Below are 19,472 nucleotides of genomic sequence, written 5' to 3' on the forward strand. Positions count from 1 at the left end.
TATATATATATATATATATATTAATTAATTAATTGAAAAAACTATGATTTTTGAATTAGTAAACATGACTTATGATTTATGAATTGAGATCTCCAAATCTCTTGATATCTGTAATTTTCACATTTTGTTATTAGGATGAGATTTCTTGTAAAGAATTCTCGAACTAAAACTAGAGCCTGATCCCGAGCAATACACGGATGTCTCTCATAATCTTGTATTCAAGTCTCTTAGGGACGAGAGAATCCCATCTTCATTTGGCTTTTCTTTTCCTTTTAATCTTTTTTTTTTTTATTTTTTTTATTTTTTTAATAGGATGAGATTTATCATAAAGAATTCACGAACTAAACCCCGAGCGTAATCCCGAGCAATAAATGGATGTTTCTCGTAGTCTTGTAAGTAATTTAGCAAGTTTGTTATTCTCGAAATAAATCTAGCAAAAATTCTCATAAACGGATCAATGAACACAATAATATATAATAATGAAATAAATTACACAAGAACGAAAATGCAAGTTTAAATTTTTATTTGAGAAAATGCAATAATGACAATGTTACGTCAAACATTTAGGCAATGCTATAACTGCAAATAGACAATCATTTATTGTACAAAATATTACAACAGACAGATTTCGAAGCCTGGTATAAATTACAACAAATGAAAATAAAGTAGCAATTTTTAATTTCATCAAAGACAGCATTCTCAAACCATCACAAATTACTACGTATTAGTTTGTTAGAGAAGTTCTTATCCATGCCAAGCTCAGCTGTATTTTTCAGTATCTTGTTCGTCTCAGCAATAAATTTGGAAAATCGAGAACCCTTGGGTTCTTTCTTGTCTTCGATGGGAAACTGAGGTAGATTGGGCAAGAAGGGCCCGGGTTTTGGAGATAATGGTGGCATCAGTGCCCATACAGAAGAAAGGTTTTCATTAGGCTTGTCGAGATCTTCTAAAAGCGAATTGTCCTGCATATCTGTGTAATAGAAGTAGAGAGTTATCACCAGAAAACTCAGTAGTTAATGATGGAGAAACAAAAAAACATATAGGAGAGATCACATTCTTTTCATGGAATAATTGCTCCACATACATTTTCCCTTCGTCCTATTTTAACTTCTCTAATAAGCAGAATCGAATTGTTAATAGCATACTATAAGACTTATCATCTACAGTTTCTTCGATCCAACAATTTCATGCATGTTTGGTAAGACTTAAGTTGCTTAAACATAATTTTTATCCACAATTTTTGTAGGACCCACGGCCTATAATCACTTGCAAATGCCTCCACTCACAAAAATGTACTTAGTATTGAGGTTAAAATTAAATAACCTTTGGAAAACTTGAAGATTGGCTCCAGAGCTGCACATGGGATGCTAAAATTCAAATGTGGTATAACTGTCCCTCCACCGTGCCTGGCATTGCTGTAACGACATTTGAAAGTTAGAGATAGTAATCTAAAACCAGCACACGAACACCACACACGCACAGAGAAGAGAGGGATGCAAATGACACGTGCTAAAGATAACTACAAACTCTCGATCAGTCAACTTGCTTATTAACTTTTAAGTGTATCCTAAACATGCTGTTAGTGTACTGAACTTTTAAGCGTATCCCCACATGCTCTTAGTCATTTATTGAATTCGAATTCCATACCTTGTGACAAGACCAATCATGTGACCATCAGAATTGACAACGGCCCCACCACTACTGCCAGGATGAACAGCAGCTGTTGTTTCAAACATAGCTGGAAAAAGTACTTCTCCACACGGCTGATTGGATTGATGCAGCTGAGGCCTCTTTGCTTCAATTACTTTAGATATTACACCAAGGCAAGCAGATGGAAGGAAATCTGAATAAAAATTTAAACTCATAAAACTAGATAGAAGCAATTCGATTGAGGTTAAAATCCCAATATATCATTGAATTTTATTAAAATGAAGTAAACTAATATTAGAGCACCTTGTGACGGTTTTACTGAATATCATTAATCTTCTTTAATTAACGTTGTAAATTTTACACGTATATATTATGAGGGTAGATGGCTAAAGAAGGCCTTCAAATACCATCCCAAAATTCTTAAGAGAATTCAAATTTGCAAATAGTCCAGCAAGGTTTTACTGAAATATATTAGAGGAAACGAGTTAAGAAACAGGTGCAGTTCCATCTCGATTGATGACGAGAACTTGAAGGGGAAAGGGTACCAGAAAAATATAAAGAATAAAAGCATGGTTAGGTGAAGAGCTCACTGCATCGTGGTCCAAACAACCCATGTCCAATTATATATGCCTTTGATCCAGGGGATGGGCTGGTGTAATCCATGACAATGGGACAAAGTTGATCTGGAGCAGTCTCAAGCTTCAGTAGGGCAATGTCCAAAGGCCCTTTGGAAACATAAACAACGCTAGCATTGCTCCATGTCCAAGGATCCATAAAATCTAACCGGACACATATGCTTCTATGGCTTGTATTGGCCATGCCCCGTCTAGTTAACCCCTGCTCACCGCTCAGAGAAATATCCAATGGTCTCAATTTTGTTGGAACCAAATTCTGATGATGACCACTAGGTGTAGATTCTTTGGTTGGAAAAGTAGCAACCTTGGTCTTGATCTCATTTATTTCACCATTTGCAGCAGCTTTACCAAATCTCCACGGCTCCAAGAGATGAGCATTCGTAAGAATGAGACCTTGTTTGTTGAGCAAAACACCAGAAGCCCATGATCCATCGTCGATGGTAACAAGACAAATAGAGGGCATTGCCTTGTCTACAGGAGAAGGCAGAAGTGGACCTGAATGAAGATACCCTTGCAAATCCCTTGAGGATCCACCTAATTGCTCTTCAGGTGATGTCTTCAAAGTTTCATCGTTATGGTTCCCTTTCCATTTAACATGGGGCTCCTCATGCAGGAAGTCACTGCAAGCAGATGCAATGGCATCCCATGGAATCACTAGCTGTCATCCAAAGCCACACATTTGTGAAACAAGTATATAATAAAGCAAGCTTCTATCGGGTGTTCTACAGCTATTGGTTTGAACAGTGTTAAGCACTGCCTTAGTCCTTGATATGAACTAAAATAAACTCCTAGGATTCGGTGTCTGATACTAGGGAAAACTCATGTACTTCACAAGACATGGAAAGGTGTTTTCAGTAGCATATATGTTTAAAAAGACATAAAACAGAAAACTCACCACGAAATCAAGACTTTTCATTGTTTAAAAATCAAGGTTCGATATTGACAATAAAATTGGCCACACTGCACTGATTAGAGATGTCTCATAATATATTTGAATACAGAATAGGAAAACCATCCATTAAGGTTTCTCCAAATATGAAAACACTAAGGCCAAAGATGAAAGGTCACATCTACATGTGCATAAAAGCTAAAAATGTCATACAGTAGGGAACAGAGATAAATTGAAATGGTGCTTCCAAAAACAAATCAAGTATAGATATAAACAACACTAATGCTTCACATTTTAGCTTAGCTTTCAAAAAAGACATGATGTAAAGGAGAAAGCAAGAATGATTCCTATATACCTGAATTTCAGTACCACTGTTTTTTTGCCTCAGTGGTCTAGTCAGAAGACCAATAAGATCAGAACATTCCCCGAAAACTGGGCTACCTTCCATTCCTATCCAATTCAGAACCAGAATGAAAACAGACTTCATAAGATAAATGAAGCAAAGATAGATTTTCAGGACAGTCACTCGCACCAGGAAGACACCTAATATCAACCATCAATAAAGATCTTTTGGAGGAACTGGGTGGATAGCCGTTGCAAATGGACCCCACTGATAAACTAATCCAGCAGTAAAGAAAGTAAGATGAGCACTCAAATTATAATTAGATAGATCAAAAAGATATCATATATAAAGTATGACACACTTGTATTAAAATACATCAATTTCTCTTATTTGTTTCTTAAGAAAGGGCAAATGATGGGTAATCTAATTTTTCATACTTCAAGTGAGGTCACCATGCACATATTCGAAGCATTCATATTGTGGCATCAGAATATGAACACAAATTGACAAACTAACAAGTAACAAGAATTCAAACATTTGAGGAATAAAGGGAAAGAAGGAATTATACTTGTTAAAGAAATGTACAGGCGACAATATGCCAAAAGGAGAACCCATAGCCAGAACAAGATCTCCCCTATTGGGTACAGATGTATTTAACTTCGGAAAATTCTGTAGAAAAAGAATTATAATTTCATCACTGCCACCTTCCAACTTAATAGTATGGACAAAATACTAGGGAAAAGTCCAATTTCAATGTACTTTTTTTTTTTCTGTTAAAATGATGTGATTCTGATGATAAAGGTAGAGATAAAATCATAATACCTCAAAAAGTTTTGAGGGCACAGTGAGAAGGGCAATCCTCGTGGTTGATTGGCCCATAAGATTGGGATTGCTCAACTCTGCCCCAAGCATTTGTCTTTGGCTCTGGAAGGAAGATTGCTCAACCTGAAATGATCAGTTGATAGTTCCTGTTACATAGTACAGAATGACATATTAACAGTTTATTGAACTAAAGAAAATTAACAGTTTAGTGGGCTTCTGACTGGCTTCTCTCACCACCCAAGCTATTTTTCACATTCATATCAATGCCAAAAAAAAAAAAGTGAAATTTAGTAACGGAGGAATATTCTGGTTAAAAATCAAGAAGACTAGGTCAAATCACCTGTGAATGAATGGCGTCCATAATATGTTGAGGACCACGATTATGAGAAGCCAGAGACCAACCAACTTCCCAACCATGCTCCATTGAAGCAGAAGAAGCTTCAATCAGTGATTGAACAGCAGAAGATGATTCTGGAATGTTAACCTCCAAACAGTACATCACATTGACAGGGTCAAGTAGGTTTAAGTGCATTTGTAAAGATCATAAAGCAGTAAAAATAGAGTCCAGGAATTGAATATGAATCCAACCACATGATAATATAGAGAATGACAAAGCTAGAAGAGTGTCAAGGTAAACTTTCTGTTTTGTAGCTAAATGCCTACCATCTTTATCAGTTCAGCAGGCAACCAAGCCTCCTCATTCACCACTTTATTACCTTCCACCACTTTTTTGCCCTAGTTGTCAAAAGACATAGTATTATCTATCAGCCAATAGAGCACCAGAAACTCAGTTACCCAGAAAAGAATATCTTTTAACATGTAAGACCTCCAACAATATATCAATCCGAGCACCGGGGATCAACTGGGGTTCATTCTGCAAGAAAGAAAATGCCAAATTAAAGCAAAAAGCCCAAAAAAGGGTATTTGCTAAAACGAATAAATCTACATGAAGGCATTTGTGAGCTATTAATATGTCAGAAACTCCAAACCTTTGATATGTTTTGCCTGTATTTTTGAGATAAAAATGGCTCGATTACAGAAGCAACTGTCAAAACATGCATGGTGTTGCCGCTTCTTATAGAAGCATCCAAATTAGAACCCGGAAGAAGCGTTCCAGATGCAGAGAGTGTTGTTTTGCCAGAACTACAAAAACGTAGAAATCAAATATACTTCAATAACAGTGTCACCACCACCCTGTTTATCATTATGCAACCACTACAAAAAATCAAATAATACTCCAACTATCCCATATGTGCACACTTATATACTTGTAAGTAGACGCTAAAGAAAGCATCTTACTTATAATGGTGGAAAGCGTGATTTCGCATTTTGAGTCCCTTGGGGTCCTGAAAACCAAGAAAACTCATTGAAAATCTACGTGATTTGAATTGAATCTCAATGAAACAATACTACAAGCAAATAGAACACCTTTTAGGCGTAACCAATTCTTCCATTTTTCATATTAAAAAAAATACAGATAGAGATTCGAATCATCATATACAAGATGTTTTTTGATTGAGGAAAAAAAAATAATCTGAAAAAAACCTGCTATAGAACTACTGAGCAGGGGCAAAAATAAAATAAATAGATACATAATTTCGACTATGATCAGACAACCAAAAATTGGACAATGACGGAGTGGCCTGTGATTGAGTGATAGATCGAGCGACGCCCAAAATGCACGACAAAAGGGTACCTGTACCCGTGGGATGAATCGAAAAAGCAATCTTTATTGGTCATCAATATAAAACTCAAACAACCAGTCGAATTCCAAAACTGTTATTCTAAAACAAGCTAAAATCCATCTAAAACTCGAAGGGGCAGTCAGATTTCAAAGTTGATATTCTAAAACAAGCTCTATACGAGCAATTCAGTCCCTATAAAGCTCAAACAAACAGTCAAAATATTTAAAAACAGGTGACGAGACTCACGGGGCCTTGAACTCTGACCATGACCGCGAAGTTACGGGCGATATCGGCAACTTCGGGGAGGCCCATGCCGGAGAAAATTGGATTGGAGCGAGCTCAGAGGACCTGGAGGTGGAGTCACATATGGTGGAAACTTGGATGAGAAATTCGATTTTGATTCTCAAGAATTAATTATTAACAGATTGAATGAATGAGCATATGCCATGACGGAAGACTTGGATTGATTGAATCCAAGTTTTCTGTCGTTCAAGGAAATGTCAGCATAAACGACGGCGTTTGGTTATCTTCTGTTCTGTTTTTGTTTAGGTTAATTTCGTAAATAGTCACTGAACTTCAAGTGAAATTTCGCATTGGTTGTCTAATTGCATACATATTTTGGAATTTGTTAAAGAGCCGAGTCACACAATGTTATTGATTAAATAACCCATTTTTAATGTTTTGTAGATAAATAGCCTTCAATTATTAAGCACAATAAATAAATAATGTCAAATGTCCTAAATACCCTCACTATTGAAAAAGACCCTAAACCCTTATCAAACCAATTAAATTCCTCAATTCAATTTTTGGTCTCCAAAATCACAGTAACCCGATCTCTTCTCTTCAACAATTCTTGCTACTTTAAAATCATATTCTTCATTATAATCTTCACCTATTTGGATATCATTTGAACATTTATCATCCATATTGAAAAATCTCATGTTGATTTGAAGAAAAGAAAAGATAATTTTTGAAATCTTATATAAATTGTACATTTATTATTGAATAATATTTAAGTTGGTGTCATTTTTATATTTAGTATTTTTTTTTTGCGTTTTCTGTAACTATTGGACTGTAATGACACTCCAACTGTTATTCGAAATGTAAAATATCACTCCAGTCTTTTTCACTGCGTAAAACGACACTACAGTCGTTATCTATTGTGATTTGATTTTTTCAACAAAACAATATCTAATAATGAACTACTAACGTAACACCGAAAAATTGACCATGTCACAAAGAAAAATTGAAATGGCATAGCTTTTATATTATCGAAATGGTGAAATCACAAGTTGTTCTACTCATATGTGTTAATTAAATTAATGACCATATCTATCAACTTTTGTACATGTCATGTGCATATCACAACATAAATAAGTACAACTTATTATTTTTTAGGGACATGTATGGACATGACTACTTATAGTTGTGTTTTCACATGTAACAGTACATGTGTCGTTTTCATGTCCAGTAACGACAGTTGTACCGTTAAGAAGTTTTTACCTATATTTAACCTTTTTCAATTAAATAACCTCTAATAACATACTCCATAACGTATGTAACATAGAAAGGTTGACAATATTATAAAGAACGGTTGAAATGACATAGCTTTTATATTATCGAAATGGTGAAAGCACAAGTTATTCTACTCATATGCGTCGATTAAGTTAATGAACATATTACTTAACCTTTGCACATTTCATGTGCATATTACAATGTAAACAAGTTTCACTTATTAGTTATTAAGACACGAATGGGGCGTAACTGCTTGTATTCGTGTTTACATATAAAACGATACAAGGGTTGTTTTCTTCTCAATAAGGGAACTTATGTCGGTCCGTTGAATTCTCCAATATTTTCAAGACAAAGACATCGAGCATGGGACCATCTAGCGTAAATAAAATGAAAAGGTTATTCACATGATAAAGAACGATTGAAATGATATAGATCATGTGATATCGAGTTGGTGAAAGCATAAGTTATTCTACTAGTCAATTAAAATATAAATAATAAACATATCTCTTGGCTTTTGTAAATATCATGCTCATCTTACAACCTAAATGAGTTCAACTTTTTAGTTCTCGGAGTCGTGAACAGGACATGACCGTTTTATAATCGTGTTTACAAACAGAACAACCCATGAGTCGTTTTCTTCTCGGTAACATTCTGTTGATTTCTTCTATATTTTGATTTATTTTTAACTCAAGACCTCAAGCATTGGAACCACTAACGTGCATAAGATAGAAAGGTTAATTACGTGACAAAGAATGATTTAAATGATTGGATCATAAGATATTGATTTGATAAAAACATAAGTTATTCTACTAGTTTATTATAATATAATAAATGATTATATCTCTCAATTTTTATAAATATCATGTCCAACTTAAAATTTAAATGAGTTTAACTTATTGGTTCTCTAAGTATGGATGGGTCGTGGTTACGTATACTCGTATTTATAAATAGAACGACACAAGTATCGTTTAACAGCTACTATGTCGTTCTGTTGATTTCTCAAATATTTTGTTACTTTTCCAACGCAGCAATCTCAAACATTAGATCTCCTAACTTAAAAAAAGTTAGAAAACCTCATTGTGAATCGTCTCCTTGTAGTCTTTATGACTCGAGTGATTAAGCCTATAAGGGTTTGAAATCTGATGTCCTAAAGTCATCGACACAAAACTTGCTATTGGGATCATTTAGAAAGTTTAAGGAATGGACATTTGCAGGAAGGGTGATTAAATGATTAAATATATATAAAACAAAATTGATATCAAATACCTTGATTAAGCCACGAATACTTATTTTAGAGGATTAGACATTTGATAAGGGGTTAGTAACTTGGTTGATGCAACGTGATTTATATCTCAAGTGTACTGTGTCAAATTTTATAATATAGTTTTGAAGTAAGAGTGTCGAACCTACAAGGATTGTAATTTAATTTCTATCAAGTACTATAATTTGGTAGCTTCTATTTTATCTATAACGAATGGAATTTGAAATCAATATTGTTAACTAATCTAACAATGATTTTGGTGACGAATTCAAGGGATGCAAATTATACGAATAAATCGAGATGGAAAATCCTAGGGAATGATTTCACGTAACTATCAATTACAATTCAATTATATCCAGTTATTCTAATCAAATTTTTCACGTTTGAAAGCAAGAATCCTAATGTATTTCTCACCCTCTCTCTTAGGCTCTGGGTAAAAATTAATCATAAATTTTAATTTCAATATCTCTATTCCAAATCAAAATCAAGAATTCATTGAAGTCTTTATTCTTTTATGGAATAAGATTTATAGATTCTATACTTTCTCATGAAACCCATAAAACCTATGTTGTGTCAATCCTATGATCGTGCCTAGCTCGAGCGCCAAAATTTAAAATATCGAATTATTCAATTAGCGGTCAATTAATTGAAAGCATTAAAATCATGACAAAATTAAACATAGGTGGAAAATTAAATAAAAGTAGCTATAACATAATCAAACCATAATATCAAATTTTGGCTACAATCAATCCCTAGAATATGAATTTAGCTCATGATATAATCTATGTAAATACAAAAATTCATATAAGAAAACATAAGTAAGAGAGTAGAAAAACCTATGATGTAGATCTTCAATTTCTTCCCTCGATGTTGTTCTTGCTTCCCTTGATTCCTCATTTGAATTGTAATTGAATCCCTTTGAATTGTTTTCAATTTTGGCCCCTTCAATTGTTGTATTTGGCCACATTCGATTCTTTTTTGAAAATAGGGTTTTTCTGAATAGTATTTATAATATGTTGGAGTCTTGGACGAAATAGGGTTGAATTGGGCCAAGAAAATAGTCTAAAACTATAAAATGGGTTTTCCTGCATATATGGCGCCTCGACGCCCAATATGGGCGTTGGGCTTGCTATTATTTTCAGTGAGTTGGGTGCCTCGGCGCCTGGTTTGGTCGAAAACGACAGCTGTGCGTCCTTCAATATTTTTAGGATAACTTTCTCGTTCGATTGAGGTGATTCAAGATGTCTTGGAAAGCTAATTCAACGGGTTACAACTTTGTTTCAGACATCATTCTCCAATTCGATCTTTTTCTATGGCAAAAAGGGGTCTCAATATGAGGTAAATTCCGTAGCATAACTTTTCTATTGGAAATTGATTTGTGAACGTATTTTGCTTAAATTTGAACTCTTTGATATCTTTCTTCATCCAATTGACTCCTAACACTCTTGGATCTTCATCGTGAGGTTCGACACAACCTTTTGAATATTTGCACTTTATCCCCCGAACTTTGGATTTATTACAATTTGGTTATTTTCTCCAATTTTGCCAACTTTTGCTTATTTCATTCAATTTCGTCAACTTATATCATAACATTAAAATACACATTAAAACTTTCTAAAACACTCTCAATGTTAATAAAATAATGAATTAAGTGGTACAAATATAATGAGTATGGAGCACTCATCATTGGGCAATAAAATTTTTTTGACTCATTTAGTGGCTAAATTAAACAATATTATATAATTGGTATATTTGTAAGTGACATCTACTTTAAATTAAACCTTGACCTCAATTTCCACTTTGTACAGGTTGAGAAATTACAAATCTTAAACGTAAAATGCCTCTATCTGAAAATAATAATAATAATAATAACAAAAATAGTAGCAACAACACCAACAACGTTCAAATAGAAAATTTCAAATTGCTTCCGTTAACCAACTTAAATTTTCACTATTAACAAATGGTAAAAAGTTGCCACAAAGCAAAACAAGATGACTAAATGGGTTATAAAAATACTTTAATGACTATTTCAAATTTAACTTGGAATTAAGTGACCATTATTAAAGTGACGCATTTGTCCATCTATTTTTATGGAAATTCATATACAAGTGTAAATATTTTGGGTAACGCTACAGTCGCTACTTGTATATAATAAAGTTATATAAGGATTATATACAGATGATGTGTTAAAGAGATAGTGGAAAATGATTCTTCTTCATTTTTTTTCTTTTTTTTAGTTAGTTGAAGAATTTATGACACAATCATTTCTTTCCACATCATGTTTATATGAATCATTATGTATGTGTAACAACACAATTGAAATATTTTTTATCAAAATAATAATAATAAAAAATAATGAAGGCATCAACTGAATTTTTTTAGAAAACTTTGATAAAGTTTATTAAAAGGAAATATTAAATGAACAAATCATGTTTCAATAAAATATAATTTCTATTGATTTCGGTTCATTTTTAATTCTATTGAATGATATTATAAATTTTGGAATATTACTTTCTTCACGTGGTTCTACATTTTTTTTAGAACATTTTTCTACATATATATTTAATTCAAGAAATGATGTTACAATTGTTTTCTTTCTATTTTCTTTATGAAATGATTTAGTGATATAATTTTTATTTTATGTTTTATATTAAAAAATTTGATAAACTTAGAAAAATTATACCAAGATAAAAGATGCAATCTGAACTTGGAGTATACTTAAAAAAGATTCAAGTTTTAGAGAAGATCAAGAAATCAAGAAACATAAGATTCTTGATTAAAGTTTGAGATTCAAAGAATTCATACAACTCAGAAGGAATTAATCACGCGACAAGTATTGAGCTTTAATTGCTTGTGTAATTTAGTGTCTATTTATGCAATATATATATATAAGAACAAAGAAACTCTGATAATGCAACGCCATTTTCATATAACATCAACAATAAAATATAAACATTTGTTTTGCAATGTCATAAATTATCATTTCTCAATCCCATGTTGGAAAATTTTGAATTGGCTCGTACTTTCATTAACTAATTAGGGGAATGCTAAACGAATAGGAGCCTTGAATAGTTGGCGCCTATCACAGTAGCACCCCCAACTAATTAGGGGCAATTTGACATGACTTTCAAAAAGTCAAAAAAAAAAAATTTTTTTTTTTTGAGACTTAAAAATTGCTTTTGAATCCATGTAGCTAATTTCATAAAGTGTTTCTTTTAATTAAAAGAAGTCAATTCAATGTAAAAGCACATTCAATATATAAAATTCTTTTAAAAATTAATTTTTAAGCAATAATTAGCGTAGCTAAACTCGACTTAATTTCAACAGATTAAACTCTGAAATAATCTTTTTAGATTTTCTTTTATTCCTAGAGCCCAAGCCTATATTTTCAAGAATATAATGATCACATTGAAATATTATTAGGTCTCAATTGCCATTGTTCAGATAACAAGATAAACACAAGCTTATTAAGTAATCATTCCAGATAATAAATTACTAATAAAATCCAAAATCAACTTATTTAATAGAAATATGAATTAGAAGCCATCTAAACCGTTTCGTCCCAATCAACTCGACTCAGCAACGTAATATTATTCCACACTATCTACTCCTTCACACTGAACATGACAAAAGACAACAAATAAACCTATAAATTATTTAGTAACCATAGTCACTCGAGAGTTAATTTTGAAAAATAAAGATAAATAAACCCTTGAAATTGATAAAAAACACAAAGCAGACCCATATCAAGAAAGACACTATACACATGCAACAGCCCATCAGGTATCCAACGGTTCAACGATGTTTGCTCCTTGTGTCCCCGCTGTAAAGCCTGTAATAAAATCAGGCATAATTTATCTGTCATGACATCATGTTAAACTCCTCATATTGATTTGTTTGAGAGTACGTACCAGTCATAAACAGTGGGAGAATTAGGATGTGGCTTGTCAAAGTAATCACTCCCGATACCCTTTGTGGCAAGGTTACTTCCAGGGTTGAAAACGCTCCTCCACACATTCTCTCTTTGCGCTGCTGCAGTTGGCGACGGAGTTGTCGGAGTTCCAGGTGTCGGTGGCGTCCCAAGAGCGGATGGCATCGACAGAGACCTCTGGTAATTGCTACCACCTTCTCCGTCTACCCAAAAGGAAAAGAGAGAAATTTATATGTATGACATTGAGTTGACATTGTGGATCCTATTAATATTGACACATTTGATACCATTTAAAAGAATGTTTTTTTCGATTTTGTGAATAGTACTCGAATACACAATTGCATATTGTTTAAATAAGCACCCAATAATGTGCTTTTAAGCGAAGTTGAACGTGCTGTAGACGATATAATTTAAAGGCAATTAAGAAAAGAATATACCTTTCGGCTTGTTGAACACTTTCTTGAGGTGTTTCAGGCCACGATCGGGCTGAGGCCCGGCTGCGACGTCGTCCCAAAGCTGGTCTAACAGCACCATTTTTCCTTTCTTTTTGTGATTTTTCTCCTGTCTTAACTCTATGAATAAATAGAGAGGTTGCTGCTAAAATCTCTCTCTGGAAAATAATCAAAATTAATATTTCCCAATTGCTTATTTCTATTTCCAGATCAATAAACCGTGCGCCGGGTTCAACAAGAGTTTGTAGAGACCGAGAGAGCGATTAACGGTGTGGTTAAAGTAAAAATGTAATGGAAAATAGAAGAAATTAATGTGGGTAAGGACGAAGACTAGGTAAAATGTGGGACCAATTTCATTACTTGTGTGACAGGTGTCATGTTTATATTATATTTGTCCTGTTCTTTGGGAATAAATTTGGGGTTGTGGACCTGTGGCTGATGATTTTGGAAGCAACTGAGTTTATTTTTTTTTATTTTTTTTATGAAATTAAATTAAATTTCTTAATAGAGTAATTTGGACCGTCAACACCCGATAGGAGAAGGTGATTTTTCTTTTGATGTGATTTTTGTTACGTCTCATCCAACGAACTTTAAAGTATGGCCATGTGACAGCAACATAATTAATTAATTTAGATTCGCAATCCACATCACTTTGCCTACTTAATCAAACCTCCATTGAAAGACCGAACTTTCACAGATGAAGCGAAGTAATGCAAGGGGTTGGAACCCCAATTCAAGGTGAATAACCTCTAGGTTTATCAGGCGCGTTCTTTAGGAGATCTTCCAAACTATATCTTCTGGATTGATTCATATGACATTTTCTTAGCAGTTACTCTACCAAATTGACTTATCAAGTATAATCCTTACATGTCAGCCTAGGTCATAATATAAAAAATGGAGAATGTCAAACTAACATTATGGTTGACACAAAGGATGGCACCACACTCACAATCGAGGTGTGGGTCCTGCGCGAATAAAATAATGCCAATCTCCCAATGTGTGTGCTATGTCAACGGTTGTGTTCGTGTAGCACGGCCCATAAAAAATTGTCGGAGTCATTAAATGACGCCTAGGAGAAGGCTCATTGACCATTAAGACGAGGCATGAATTTCTTCATTAAAAAGTTATCATTCATTTCCCACAATTATAAAAACTCACACTTAATATCGTTTGAAGATAATGCTATATCAAAAACATAGTTATAGCATTGTTCTCTCTAATTTTTATTCTATAAATCGATTCTATACTGATCCCCTGCATACAAACACTCTTGTGGCCCATATTCATAGCACATCTAACACCCAAACATTTTTATAAGTGATTGTCTTGACAATTGGAGTGTACGTGATCGCCTCCTTAACTCTCGAAGATGGCCACGTGTCGCAAATGATTTATCCAAGTGTGCATGATAAAAATTACGTGAACTAAGTTGAGTAGAGATCATTTGATCACGTCAGTCTATGAAAAATTGTGATTAATGTCGCACTTTACTTGACTAAATATGTCGTAATTGGACGGGTCGAGATTATTTGGATCAGAATTGAGTTTATAGGGTCAACCTCCGATTGCGCCTTAATTCAGGCATGCGGGCAATAATGGTACTGTTGATTGATTACAATTGAAGGGTCAACTTTTAGAAGCACAAAATGTCACTAAAGTCCACTTTGGAGAGTGAAGTTTTCTCAACTGTCCACATTTATTTTCCGTGTCCACATCAATTAAACCTTTCAATTAAATTATAGTAAATCAATTTACAGTAAACATATTTTAAAAATCGAGTGACATCATCTGCATTTTGACAAAAGGATATATTATATGTTAATTAATAATCAACACATATAGAATTGATTTACCCCTTTTAATTAAATAAATTGATATTTTAAGATGAAATTCCAAATTTTAGTATGTTCATTAAGTTCAATTGAATAATTTAATTTTGATTAAACTCGAAAATGAGCTGCGTTAAGTCCATCCACCAATGACGTTTTAATTGCAATTTTTTCTTAAAATTTAAGCATCAGACAAAAAAATATTAATAATTCTATTAAACTAAACTGAAATTTTCAACTGTGCGTACCTACGTGCACAGCACGTCCCAGACACTACCCTATAAAAACACACACACACACACTCTCTCTCTCTCATATTCTGTAATTATTATTATTATTTTTATTTCTTTTGATAGATAAATTCTCTCTCTCACATTCTCACAGTTTAGATTCTCTCTCCTCAAAAACAGCACAAACACAAAGGAAGATAAAGATCCAAGATAGAATGTTACGAATTTGACTAAAAAAAAGGTTGTATATCAAGGAAAAGTTTCCATTTTCCAATTTTTAGCATTTGTAGATTGAGGTGAACAATGCTCAGTCTCAGATTGTTCTTGCTTTTGCTGGCTTTTTTCTTAGTTCTCAGGCCTTCATTCTCTCGAGGTCAGCTCCTTACTTACTCTCTGTTTCTTGATTTCTACGATTTGATTAGTTCACTGCATAAGTTTTTAGTGAAGGGTTACTGTGGTTCTGCCTGTTCAATTGTGTGCTTGATTCTGGATTTTTCTGTACTTTTTCGTTTTGGGTTTAGTGTAGTTTATTGGTGAAAATGTTCAGCGTCTTGAATGGATGTGGTTTGAATTAGGTTACACTTTACTGGAAACTGTTTAATTGGGTTTTATTGTGCTTGATTTGATTGTTGTTCTCTTCTGCTTATCTATATGGATTATAGTTATATTTCAGATTTATTTGGCTATTAAAATTATGAATTAGAAGTTGGGTTTTTTATTTCTTCTGGGAGTCCGAGAAAATTTTGGAGAAAAGGAAGGGAGAGCAAGAATGGTTGGAATCTGTTTGTGATTTCATTTTCTTGTCCATTTTCAAACTTCTAGTTTGAAAATTTTAGAATAATCCTTCATCATAACAGTGTAGAAAAAATTAGCAAGGAGATGACGGTGAAGATATAATGTACTCATAAATTTACTCTGTCTCAGCTTCAAAAGCAAATGAAGTCCTAGGAATGTTGACAACGTAAATATTCTCAATTTTAGTTTTAAGTGGGATAGGCTTTCAAAGATAGGCATTCCTTGTCGGCATATTGGCTTGGATGGCCCTTTTTGATGACCAACTCACAGTGGCAACAATACCGAGTATAAGTTTTAAGCAATTATGATGGATTTGAAAGAACTGTTTTTTCACTTTAAGCTGAATTGATATATTCATACAAAATCAACAATAATTTGGATTTTCCCTTTAGTCTCATATATTAAAATATTTAGCCGACTGGGTAAATATTTTTATGGAGAACGGGAGAGAGAAACTAGAGAACTCAGAATTTTCTAGTTTTATTTATAATTCCTATAGAAAATGCAAAGTTACCTAAATGATAAAAATTGAAATTTTCTAGCTTAAGACGAATATCATGAAAAGAAAACAATTAAAAAAAATATAAAATCACAATCTTGTTTTATGCCTAATATAACTGCATTATTTTTTATGAATTTGCAGCGCAATCTTCATAACATTTAAACACTTACCTGGTTTTTTGTAGAGTTTTTGGTGCTGTAACTATATTGTGATTGCTGAAGTTCCTTTAGGCAAATCGGCTTCTTTTGGTCTTCTGTTGTATCTGAATTCTTATTTCATTGCAGGACCATATGCCTTGCGAATAAGTTGTGGAGCACGTAGCGATGTTCATAGTCCTCCATCAAATACTCGCTGGCATAAGGATTTTGCTTACACCGGAGGAATACCTGGTAATGCAACCCGCCCGAGTTTCATCTCTCCCAGACTTGAGACGCTTCGTTATTTCCCTTTGTCCGAGGGTCCTGAAAACTGCTACAATATAAATAGAGTTCCACATGGACATTATTCGGTGAGAATCTTCTTTGGACTGGTTGCAGAACCCAGTTTTGACAATGAACCTTTGTTTGACGTTTCTGTTGAAGGAGCATTAATTTATTCTATGCCACCGGGTTGGAGTACTCATGATGATGAGCGAGCTTTTGTTGAAGCCTTCATATTTCTTAAGGATGGCACGGCCTCTCTTTGCTTCCATAGTACTGGACACGGAGATCCAGCAATACTTGCAATTGAGATCCTTCAAGTTGATAACAAAGCGTACTATTTTGGTCCAGGCTATGGTGAAGGGGTGATCCTCAGAACTGATAGAAGAGTCAGTTGCGGGTCCCGTGGCCCGAAATTTGGTGTTGATTATAGTGCAGACCGTTGGGGTGGGGATCGATTCTGGAATTCCATCCAGACATTTGAAGAGAGTTCAGATCGTGCCATATCTACCACAAACAGCATCAAGCAGGCCTCAAAATCACCCAACTTTTATCCTGAAGCTCTTTATGAAACGGCTCTTGTTAGTAGTGACAGTCAGCCTGATTTAATATACACAGCTGAGGTTGAACCTAATCGAAATTATTCCATTTGGTTACACTATGCAGAAATAGATCCTTCAGTTACTGCAGCTGGACAAAGGATATTTGACATCTTGATAAATGGCGATGTTGCATTTCGAGATGTAGACATAGTGGATATGGCTGGGGGCATTAACAGTGCCCTAGTACTGAATACAACTGTTGCTCTTAGTGGCAGGACTTTGACAATAACTATGCATCCTACAAAAGGGACTCACGCCATTATCAATGCCATTGAGATTTTTGAACTTGTAATGGCTGCATCCAAAACATTACAAGATGAAGGTACAGAAGACTTGTTTCTGTATTCCTCAAATATAGCATGTTTGGCTAAGCTTTAAATTTAAGGGACTTTTTTTGACAGTATGAAGAGTAATATTGCCGAAAGGCCCCCTTTTAAGGGACATTTAAGCTTATGAAAATATGCTAATAAGAATTTGCTTTCTTTCCATTTCTTCTTGAATTATCCAGGATTCAAAAGATGCTATATACAATATTCTAGGGCTACCATTCATAGATGAGGAAAAACATGATAAACAAAAACTAAATAAAGAAATATGAACGTTTTGTATTCCCCTGCATATCTGTTTCTCATTTAGCACGCCTCTGGACATACATTTGTTGTGCAGTAATCATAAAGCTATAGTAATTTGTGGCCAATGAGAGTTGCTTTCCATGCAGCTGGGCTGATGTTATTTAGTCTTGTGAGGTGGGGTCCACTGTTGCATGCCTTGAATTTTTTATTCTTGCACAGTTCGACGAACAACGTGCTTCTGTTTTTCATGATGCTATATTTGCTTATACCCTTAATTTGGTTACTTCTTTTATTTCAATTTTAGATCAGCCCATGAAGTACTGGTATTTTGATTAGAACTTCAAGTCTAACTGTTACACAAATGACTGTTTTTTTCCTTATTTTAGTCAGGGCTTTGCAGAAATTGAAGAGTGCACTCGGGCTTCCTCTTCGGTTTGGGTGGAATGGTGATCCTTGTGTTCCTCAGCAACATCCATGGAGTGGAGTAGATTGTCAGTATGATAGTACTATCAGTAAATATGTCATTGATGGGCTGTATGTTCTTGTTCTCTTACTGGGCTTTTTAATTCATATGAAGAACTTAAGGGAAACCAGTTAGTAGGAAACACAATAATGCTATATTTACCATAGTTGTCAAACCCGATTAAGTGATTAGACCACCATTTTGGGTTGAGTGGTTGAATAAGCAGTTAGCCGACAAATAATAGCAAGAAACTACTGGATAAAAGAGGAAACTGGAAAGAGATTAAGAATTGAATTTCAGAAGTTTTTGTTCTTACCAAATCAAAATGTTCCCATTCATGCTTCAAATGTAGAAGCTTATTTTTACAAGTAATGAGTTTATAGCTGTTTCTTTTATGTCACTTGCATTTTCATTCATATCAGGTACTGGTAACACTTTGAATTAATAGTAACCAGATTGTATGACCATATGGCTGTGACCATATGGCTGCCTTTACCATACCTTTTATTGATATGTTCCATGTGATTTTTTTACAAGGTCAGTGGTCTCGACAACCAAGGTTTGAGGGGTTCCTTACCAGAGGACATATCTATGCTTCATCATCTCCAGAACATGTAAGTCAAATAGACGCATGCAGGTGAAATTAAATTATTCTATGCGTGTAACAATCAACTTTCATACAGGATCCTCTCATGCGTATCAGTATTTTTGTTACGTTACATCAAATTTAATCTTAAAGATAGGTCACTTGGTAATACAAATATGCATGCAATTCGTTTGATCTTATAAAAATGATTACTAAACCTTATATTATCCCTTGTTTCCGGTATTTATTTTATCATTATGTGCATTGTGATAAGCTTATATTTCATGCTCG

General features: G+C 34.0%; 3 protein-coding genes across 3 annotated transcripts in view; 1 reads left to right on the plus strand and 2 right to left on the minus strand.

Annotated features, from left to right (window-relative positions):
• Positions 1 to 502: 502 nt before the first annotated feature.
• Positions 503 to 6,523, minus strand: LOC111382215 (glyoxysomal processing protease, glyoxysomal). Its single transcript, XM_023006119.1, has 14 exons — positions 6,271 to 6,523; positions 5,639 to 5,685; positions 5,329 to 5,482; positions 5,166 to 5,213; positions 5,003 to 5,074; positions 4,680 to 4,823; positions 4,340 to 4,462; positions 4,086 to 4,186; positions 3,707 to 3,792; positions 3,530 to 3,624; positions 2,241 to 2,943; positions 1,648 to 1,843; positions 1,324 to 1,415; positions 503 to 970 (listed from the first exon to the last, which is right to left on the minus strand). Exons 1-14 carry the CDS (start codon positions 6,334 to 6,336, stop codon positions 708 to 710), a joined length of 2,190 nt encoding a protein of 729 aa, XP_022861887.1. The 5' UTR covers positions 6,337 to 6,523; the 3' UTR covers positions 503 to 707.
• Positions 6,524 to 12,299: 5,776 nt separating this feature from the next.
• On the minus strand, positions 12,300 to 13,418 carry LOC111382211 (dormancy-associated protein 1-like). The gene is made up of 3 exons (XM_023006116.1): positions 13,169 to 13,418; positions 12,712 to 12,934; positions 12,300 to 12,632 (listed from the first exon to the last, which is right to left on the minus strand). Exons 1-3 carry the CDS (start codon positions 13,263 to 13,265, stop codon positions 12,596 to 12,598), a joined length of 357 nt encoding a protein of 118 aa, XP_022861884.1. The 5' UTR covers positions 13,266 to 13,418; the 3' UTR covers positions 12,300 to 12,595.
• Positions 13,419 to 15,330: 1,912 nt separating this feature from the next.
• The window catches only part of LOC111382207 (probable LRR receptor-like serine/threonine-protein kinase At1g51860), a 6,339-nt gene continuing 2,197 nt past the window's right edge, over positions 15,331 to 19,472 (plus strand). The window contains exons 1-5 of the mRNA XM_023006112.1: positions 15,331 to 15,615; positions 16,824 to 17,882; positions 18,519 to 18,666; positions 19,138 to 19,209; positions 19,279 to 19,346. Of these exons, the coding sequence (XP_022861880.1) occupies positions 15,546 to 15,615; positions 16,824 to 17,882; positions 18,519 to 18,666; positions 19,138 to 19,209; positions 19,279 to 19,346 (1,417 nt within the window). The 5' untranslated portion in view covers positions 15,331 to 15,545. The remainder of the gene's footprint in view (positions 15,616 to 16,823; positions 17,883 to 18,518; positions 18,667 to 19,137; positions 19,210 to 19,278; positions 19,347 to 19,472) is intronic.

This window comes from Olea europaea, unplaced genomic scaffold, assembly GCF_002742605.1.
Source record: "Olea europaea var. sylvestris unplaced genomic scaffold, O_europaea_v1 scaffold2447, whole genome shotgun sequence".
In the NCBI taxonomy this organism is placed as follows: Eukaryota; Viridiplantae; Streptophyta; class Magnoliopsida; order Lamiales; family Oleaceae; genus Olea; species Olea europaea.

Bases quoted from the DNA above. Each gene is read 5' to 3' on its own strand.
- LOC111382211 (XM_023006116.1), bottom strand. From the start codon at position 13,265: ATGGTGCTGTTAGACCAGCTTTGGGACGACGTCGCAGCCGGGCCTCAG. The intron at 12,935-13,168 runs GTATATTCTTTT...CCTTTTGGGTAG, and splicing joins AGTGTTCAACAAGCCGAAAG to ACGGAGAAGGTGGTAGCAAT. The intron at 12,633-12,711 runs GTACGTACTCTC...ATTTTATTACAG, and splicing joins TCTCCCACTGTTTATGACTG to GCTTTACAGCGGGGACACAA.
- LOC111382215 (XM_023006119.1), bottom strand. From the start codon at position 6,336: ATGGGCCTCCCCGAAGTTGCCGATATCGCCCGTAACTTCGCGGTCATG. The intron at 4,463-4,679 runs GTGATTTGACCT...TGATCATTTCAG, and splicing joins TGGACGCCATTCATTCACAG to GTTGAGCAATCTTCCTTCCA. The intron at 2,944-3,529 runs GTATATAGGAAT...TTTGGATGACAG, and splicing joins ACAGTGGTACTGAAATTCAG to CTAGTGATTCCATGGGATGC.